The sequence below is a fragment of the Octodon degus genome, unplaced genomic scaffold, assembly GCF_000260255.1.
Source record: "Octodon degus isolate 3935 unplaced genomic scaffold, OctDeg1.0 scaffold00334, whole genome shotgun sequence".
Classification (NCBI taxonomy): Eukaryota; Metazoa; Chordata; class Mammalia; order Rodentia; family Octodontidae; genus Octodon; species Octodon degus.
This window is the reverse complement of record NW_004524910.1, coordinates 878,350-887,102: the sequence shown is the minus strand read 5'-3', so window position 1 is coordinate 887,102 and position 8,753 is coordinate 878,350. Positions and strand designations below refer to the sequence as shown.

The 8,753-nt window shown below is 43.9% G+C and overlaps 1 protein-coding gene across 1 annotated transcript in view; it reads right to left on the bottom strand.

Annotated features, from left to right (window-relative positions):
* Positions 1-2,235: 2,235 nt before the first annotated feature.
* Syt9 (synaptotagmin 9) overlaps positions 2,236-8,753 on the bottom strand; it is a 198,400-nt gene continuing 191,882 nt past the window's right edge. Inside the window, exon 7 of the mRNA XM_004647876.3 lies at positions 2,236-2,420. Within this exon, the coding sequence (XP_004647933.3) occupies positions 2,412-2,420 (9 nt within the window). The 3' untranslated portion in view covers positions 2,236-2,411. The remainder of the gene's footprint in view (positions 2,421-8,753) is intronic.

Genomic DNA, 8,753 nt, shown 5'->3' with positions numbered 1-8,753 from the left:
TTCAGAACCGGGAATTGAACTCAGGCCCTTGTGCTTGCCAGGGAAACACTTATTCCACTGAGCCATCTCCCCAGCCCCTGGCACTTCTCTTTCTATTGCTATTTCCATTGTTTTCAAGGTACTTTAGTGTCCTTTATTTATCTTTGGAAAGATGCCAGAGAACCTTCTTCCCCCAAGTTCAATGACACAAGATTTGAGTTTTCAAAAGAAACATTTACTAGGAACTAAAGGGCAACCAAACAGAATGCAAGAGAACAGAGGCAGAGGTACAGATGGGCTGAAGGTGTTCAAATTGGTAACCAGCCTCTGGCCACACCTGCACAGGCTCGGCAAAGCTTTCCAGACCCAAAGCCGCTTGCCTGCCCCGAGGGCAGTGTTCTTTGTGGATTGTCTCCACAAAGCCACCTTGTGTTCATCTCCAAATTCAGTAGATACTCTTTATACCCTGGAGCAGCCCTATCTGGGCAGGAAGGTCCTGAGATAGGAACAATAGACACAGCTGCCTCAGGACCTTCAACCTGGGCTCCCACTGCCAAGGACAGGTCTGCGTTCAATGGGATAGCCATTGAACTATCTACTATCTACTGGGGCCGGTCTGGTTTCCTTGGGGCCATTTCTCTGGGCTCGTCTGCCTGGATCTAGTGCTAATCTTTCTGCTCACTATCCTGCTGGTGCTAACCCTTCATGCTTTGGTTCTAAACACTGGTATGGTGGAGGGTGTCTGAATGGGGAGGGATAGGCAGAGGGAAACCTTGGTAAGGAAAGCTGAATTTTTCTCATGTTGTGGGGCACAGGCAGAACTTGGATTCCTTTGGACTCCTCATGGTCAAAAGCCAATAAGAGATGGAAATGACTAGGCAGGCCAGGGAATGCATGAAGCTGGGGTACAGTAATACTGTCCCACCCAAGAACTAGAGTTCTCCACCCTTTTTAGATCTGACATCAGGGTAGGGTTTCTTGTACTAGGCAGATGTGGCAGCCACAACTTTCATCCAAGGATCCTGTTTCCACTCAATCTCACATGAAAATGTTAACGCAAATGAGAATAATGAACTTTCTAGGAAGGGAAACCACAATTCAACGCTTGAGTCTACTGTGAGGAAATTGTATGAAAAGAGAAATGCTATCTTGGAGCAGAGATGTAAGTGTGTGGAGGGGGTGTATTGTATCATAATGGGACAGAGAGAAGAACACCAGGAGATGGCCCCTGGCCCTCTTAGGATGTGCTGAGGCCTTTGGTTTCAGTTCTGTGGAAGCAGAAGCAGTAAAGATGAGGTGCATAGCTGGCAGGAAATTGGCGGGAGGGAAGTGAGTGATGAATGAGCTACCCAGGAAGAGCCCTGTGCCTTCACTCTTGTAGATAGTTCCATTCCCCGAGGGCTACAGAACATTGAGAAGAAAATCTCTACATGTGGCTGCCTGAGCCTAGACCTTGGGCTGTTGCATATGGAAAATATCTGAAAAAGCACCCAGGACAAGAGGGTCCCACACTGTGCCTTCCCTTCAGGGGACCCTGTGTCGTCTCTGTGATCTCATATCATGCCGTGCGACACCTATTTGTGAGGCTGTTCCCTCAGTAAAAAATGTGCCTGGGGAAGGGCATTCCAGAATGCATATGTCATCGAGAGGCACGCCTCTCTAGTGGGGATGGACATTACCTGTAATTCTAATAACACCAATTGAAAGGAAGTGGCTCCTGGTGACCTAGAAAATAATGTTCTAGAGTCTCATTCAGAATCTGGTTTGAGCAGAAATAATAGCTGTGGTCAACTGGTACTCTGTCCTGCGCATGGAGGGGGCAGTGAATTCGCAGTGAACTAACCCTCCTTGCACTGGAGGTTCTTCAGGGGAATGGCCTGCTTGTCCTATTATTTTCTTGGGGCTATCATCTGTAAAGCTGGAGCACTTCTTGGGGTGAAACTATTCTCTGAAGACAGCCATCAGCTTAAAGGTAGTAGAATTTGAATTGAGATCTGCTGCCTATTTAGCACCTGGATATATTTTTAAATATTCTATCCTTCCAGGGCATTCAAACAAATAACTTCATGTCAGAATGACCACAGCCAGGGCAGGTGCTATGTTGCTGTTAGCAAGGGGCTTACAGTAATCACTAAGAGTCCTGGTCCTCTTGGGACAGACACTATGTCACTTGCTTTCTTCCATAGTCCGATCTTTGTTCTTGGCAATGAGAGATGAGCTTGCCCCTACAGCACATCACCTGAAGAAGGCGGCTGGACTCTTGAGGGTCACCAAACCCAACTTGAAGAGAGGGCCAGTTATTGCTGTGGTTACAGCTGAGCATTTGGTCACTGGAGTTGTCCGGGTGTCACTGGATGGAAAAAGTTACTTAAGATCACTGTTAGATGGTTGTCCTACTGTGTCCTTGGCAGAAGCTGTCCTCTCATCCATAGTCATCGTTTCTGTAGGAAGAAGAAGAAACAAAAAGAGTGAATTAGTTGACCACTGTACATTTTTAATGTGCAGCAAACAAGTGTCAGATGCTGGGAAAATAAAGACCATGAGCAGGATGCTTGCCCTAGTTTCAAAGATCTTACAGAAGGACAGGTGAATAATAGAGGTGTGCGTAACTGCCATAGGAACCTTTATGGAGGCTGATGGGGCTGACTGGGAGGATTCTCGAGGGTAAGTCTTGAATTGGCCATTTAGGCTGAAGAGGAGTCTATCAGGTGAGAAGGAGGGAAGGCTGCTGTGGGTAGAGGAGAGCCTGTGCAAAGGGCCAAAGGTAGGAAGGAGCTTGATGCAGTAGAAGAACTGCTAGAGGGCTGCGGAGATAGCTCAGTGGTCTAAGTGCTTGCCTAGGCAAATGCAAGGACCCGAGTTCTATCCCTGGTATCACATGCCATCCTGGCCCCAGCTGGGGTGTGCTGAGCTGGCCACTAAGACTGGGTGTGGTGTTGCATGCCTGTAGTTCCAGTTCTGGGGAGGCTGAAGCAGGAGAATCACTATGAGTCTAAGCTGCATAGTGAGACCCTGTACCAAATACATTAAGAAAAAACAAAGAACTGTGAGGATACAGGTGACCAGATTATAGTTTGAGGAGTGGGCTGGTAGCCAGTAAGACTGTACTGGAGACACAAAATGGGACAAGAATGGCACAAGATCACAACAACCATTCCTTGCTTCACAGCTGGGAATGGTGGGCTTCCTAATGGAGCTCCAGACTTAGCTCGTCAGCTATGTTAACCTCAATTAACACAATCAGCTCAGCGTTCAACTGAAATTCCACTCAGGCTGTTCTACAGTACAGATGATAGATATTAATGCTTCAGTCATAGAAAGTAAACCAAAGGTGCTTCCATGGATATAGTAATAAATAAAAAATTACACATAAACTGTAAAAGGCAGAAAACATTCTCAAATTGAAATAGATCAACTATTTTAGTGTGAAAAATTTGCATGTCAAGCAATCCTTCTGAGACATTAATTAACGTAATATGAGCTGGGGTATACAGTACAAGAAAAACCATGTCTGATTGTGGCCCTTAGCTTTGAAATGTGTACACATATTTAAGTACACACACACACCTACCCCTGAAAAGAAAAGGACAGTTTTTCTAAGTCTAACAGAAAAGGATGAACAGATATTTGTCTTGACATTGGTTCATATGTGGATTTCCCAGGCTAGGAGCTCCTCTTGAGTGCCTTCCAAAGGGTTCTACCCTCCTCCTCTTCTTCCTCCTCCCCTCCTCCTCTTCTGCCTCCTCCCCCTCCTCTCCTTCCTCCTCCCCTTCCTCCTTCTCCTCCTTCTTCTTCCTCTCTCTCTCTCTCTCTCTCTCTCTCTCTCTCTCTCTCTCTCTCTCTCGGTACTGGGAATTGAACTCAGGACCTTGTGCTTGGGAGGCGGGCACTTATGCCACTGATCTGTCTACTGGTCAAAGTGATCTACTTTCTAGATCATGACCACCACACACCTCAGGTTCTGGGTCACCTCCCCCCTTGCTCAGCTGTGAAACTCATCCCCGAAAGCCCCAATTACCAGTGCTTTAGTCCTTCCCAATGAGGGAAGGCAAGCTGTCCATAGGGCAAGCCCCACCAATGAAGATAGTGTGGAATTCATTACGCTCTTAGCCCAGGGGACCATGTGCTACTTTTCTTTACTTTCACTACTTCCTGTGTGCTAGGCCCTGAGGCTCTCTACTAGAGGATGCAGAGATGTAGAGACTGATTTACACAAAGGCATGCTGTGACTGAGAGAAGGAGCTTCAGTACATCTTCAGAGTAGTGGATCATCACTTCCAGTTGTCTTTCAAGGGAATCTTCTTGGGAGTAAACATTCTAGGGAAACCTGGGCTTGCAAATTGGGTCTGCAAAAGAGGTTCAACTATCTCAGGAAAACAACTGAGTATGGTGTGAATAGATTATGCTGCTATTCAGAGCTGGTCAGGTAGCTCAGTGGACTAAAGCACCTGCTTAGGCAGAGCACAGTGGCCGGGGTTCAATCCCCATGAGTCCCAGGGGCATGCTGAGATGGTAATTGAGACTGGGTGGTGATGCATGCCTGTAATCTCAGAGCTTGGGAGGCTGAAAACAGAAGAATCATGATGAGTCTGATCTGTGTAGTGAGACTCTGTAGAACCTGTAGACCCTGTACTAAAATACATTAAAAAAATTATGCTACTATTCACTACCCTTTTTCTGTGTTTTGGAACTAAGACTGAAAAAATAGAACCAAACCAAACAGAGTAAACACATTATAACATCTTTCCAACTGTTAAACCTAAGAGGTTGTTCAGCCAAGATTTTTCTAAGATGAGGTATGAGGGAAGATTTATCTAGAGTTCAGAGGAGTGTTGCCCTCGTGGGACTTGGTGGGGGATGTGTGGGGACCATGACTTCAGCCAGAGTCAGCTGTGGTGGTTTAAGCACCATGGCGCTAACCCTAGCAGAGCTTGCTCCAGGGTTGATGCATTGGGTGGGGCACCAGAGTCTTGGTTATCAGGCCCACTGGCCTCCTAGGCCATAACACAGGTTCGGAAGGCACCAGCAATTTCAGCAGCATGAACAGGAAGTAGTGATTATAAACCTGTTTGAACAGGGGATTTTAAGTGAATTCAATTGTACTGGGACACAAGGATTTGATTGGAGTGAAATCAAATTGAAAGCAAAGATGAGAACTGTCCTGAGGAAAACCCTAATGTGTAACGACATTCCAATCACAAAAATGACAGCTGACGTGAGACAGGCCATTGCAACTGACCTCCAGCTAAGCACATGAAAAGATGAGTGGGACATTAGATGCTATCTCCCTATGAATTTAAAAATGGATTATGCTTCTCAAGAATTGAAGTGATTCATATTACATGATTCAATCATATATGTACTTAATACTTATATTTTAGAGTTTTATTTAAAGAGCACAAAATTTTCAGACTTTTGGGACCATTTATTGCTTAGTACAGCTTTGCAAATATGTATGTGAAGAAACTACACATTTGGCCCACTTAGAATTTGGTTAGCTTCTCCTTTCCCTCAAAGAGAATGTTTGGTATTTTTTGTTCCCTCTCTCCTCTATAAGAACTGGAATGGTGCCGAAATAAAAGATGCCAATATAAGTGTACCAATGGTCAGGGACTGCAACAATAGCACAGAAAATGAGTTTGTTTGTGTAAGAACTACTATTTACTGAGCCCTCAGTCACCTGGTGCTGTAGCCTAAGAGCACCACATACCCTATGCCCTAATCCTTACCTCAACCCTCTATGATAGATATTACCTTTTAACAGGAAAAGAAACCAAGTCTAAGCAAAGCCAATGAATAAGGGTAGTATGTGCCAGACCCCAATCTCCACCAGGCCTTTATGGCTACAAACACAGGCCCAGGGTGCCAAACTATTGTGCTTTGCATGGCGGCTCCACAATAGCACCTCTTCCAAGGGAGTCTCAGTCTAGAGAAGAATTCTGAGTGGTTTAGACTAGGGAAAGGGGTGTTGTCATTCCACTGTCAACTTAGCCTTGAGGAAGAAGGAGACAGATGGCAGCATGTGGGATATGTGCATTGTTATTTACTGGGAAAGCTTCATTTTAGCCATAACTGAGAAGCAAGAGCTCCAATGAAGGCACCATTCAGAGGGGTCATCAGTTCTTTCAGATGAGGGGTGTGATAAGGAGTTACTACTACAAGACAAAGTACAGGTGAAGCTAAGCAGGTGAGATGTGGAATTTCTCACTGTACTTTCACATTCATTTCTTTATTAATGTATTCCACATGTGTTGAGCACCTGCTGCTTGTGTTGAGCACTAGGAGCATAAACGAAGTGCAATGCATGGCCCACCCTTGAGGCGTTCGTCATTATCAACAGAGGACAACAGAGGCCAGGATGATGGGAAGAATGTAAAACGAAGTTCCAGCTGAGAATCTGATCATAACTTCTCTGTGTGTGTGCATAGTTCTACTTACCCAGATGAGGGAAGGAGAGGAAGAGATGTAATTAACCTTGCCCTGTCCTGCATCCGAGGATTTAACTGATCATTTTGTTCCTATTAATTGGAAAGGTAACTCTGCACCACCAGAAGGTATAACAAAAAGATGAAGTAGCGATGCTTTTTTTTCTTCCTGAGACAGAGTCTTGCTATGTAATTCAGGCTGGCCTCAAATTCACAGAGACCCTCCTGCCTCGGCTTCCTGAGTGTTGAGATTACAAGCGTGTGCCACCATGTTTGGTGAAATAAAGATGCTTCTGCATTGTTATATTTATTCAGGTGAAATACACCTTTTGCTATCCTCCTTTTGTTTGTTTTATGCTTTTTTTTTTTTTTTTGGCAGAATGGGGGATTGAACTCAGGCCCTTGAGCTTGCCAGGCAAGGGCTTATTCTACTGAGCTATCTCCCTGGCCCCTGTTTTATGCATATAAGTTAAGTGCTTAACAATATGATAGAAAATTACTAAATTTATGAATTTAATGTGTATATTTAGGAGAACTTAACTAGTTAAATCTATAGTCAATATTTAAATGCTTAGCAAAACCTATTATAATAAATAGATAAAATTGATTTTTAAGATGGAGAAATGCTTAAGTTTTTAGCATTGTAAAGGGTAAGCACTTGGAAATAATTCTGCTTAATACTGGGCTTGATGTTTTAAGTATTTAAGTACCTAATATAATCACCATTTAAGTTCGTGACTTTAGTCTAAAATGATAAAGAAAACAGCTAATTAATTGCTTAAAGAGTACTTAAATATTTGGGAGAATTTTATTTGTTAGATTTATAAAGTTTTAAAATTTTATTTCAAAATAATAAAGGGAATTTTATTAAATATAAAAATTGGTGTTAAAAATTTGGGAAGATTAAATTTATGATCTAATTTAGAAGTAAAAGCAAATTGCTGGGCATGGTGGTGCATGCCTGTAATCCCAGCTCTTGGGAGGCTGAGGCAGGAAGATCTCCACAAGTTCAGTGCCAGCCTGGGCTACACAATGGGTTCAAGACTAGCCTGAACTATAGGGAGAAGGACCCCATCTCAAAGAACAAAATGAAAGAAGTAAAAAAAAAAAGTTTAAAAATGAGTGTTTTAATTTCAAAACAAATAAATAGATTTATAATTATTATAATAGCTAACAGTATATAGCATTTGGTGGGAACTGTTAAGAATATCAATTAATTTATTCTTTACTGTAAGTCTCTGAGGTAGGTAATGTTACTTTTCCCTATTTTAAAGATTCAGGAAATTGAGATCCCTAGATATTAAGTGCCTGCTTTACAAAAGCTTCTCAGGGCTGCCATAACAAAGCACCACAGGCTGTATGGCTTAGAGTGAGAGTGGATGGTTCTCCTGCCATTTGGGAGGCCAGAGTGAGAAATTCAGGTGTTGGCAGGCCTGTTGTCCCTCTGAGGGCTCCCTTCAATTTCTATCCCATTGTCAGGGGGTATTCTCCTTATCTTACCCTTAGTGTATCCAGATGGCTTTTTTTTTCTGTATTTAGGACAGGGTCTATGGAGTACAGGGTCTACAGGGTCTCACTACATAGATCGGACTCATAGTGAATTGCCTGTGTTCAGCCTCCCAAGGCTGAGATTATAGGCGCGTGCCACCACGCCCAGTCTCAATCACCATCTCAGCCTACCGAGTGGGTGGGACGGGCACAGCATGCTGGGGATTGAACCCTGGCTATTGCACTCTGCCTAAGCAGGTGCTTTAGTCCATTGAGCTATCAGGCCGGCCCTGAGATGGCTTTCTCATAAGGTCTTTGTTTACTGACTTTAGGGTCAGCTAGACCTCATCTTACCTAAGTATATCTGCAAAGACCTTATTTCCAAACTGGGTCACATTCTGAGCTTTTAGGCAGACACAACTTTTGGGAGGCTACTACTTAATCCTGTACACACCCGTAGCCTCCTATGTTGCCCATACTGACAAAGCCTGTGTCAGTTTCAGTCCTCGTTTATGTCTTATTGGACACACCTGGCCACTCTGTCTTCCTTTCTTCTTTTACCTTGCCATACACCTCACTCTCTCAGTATCCAGGACTTTGGTCTTGGTCTCAATGAGTTGGTGTCAACATTGGTGACTTTTACTTTCTCAGTATTTGATTCTCCTCTCTTCCCCTCCTTTGTAGACATTGGACTATGCTAGTTCTCAGCCTTCGGATCTCTTCTCTTCCCCATTTGTGTCTTAACCATCTTTATAACGACAGGCTGATCTTTCCCTGGAATTCTAGATTCCTGCCCCTACCTGCTACTTGATGTTTGCCTGTGACATCCGATAGATGCTGCGAGCTCAGCTAGAGTAGTTC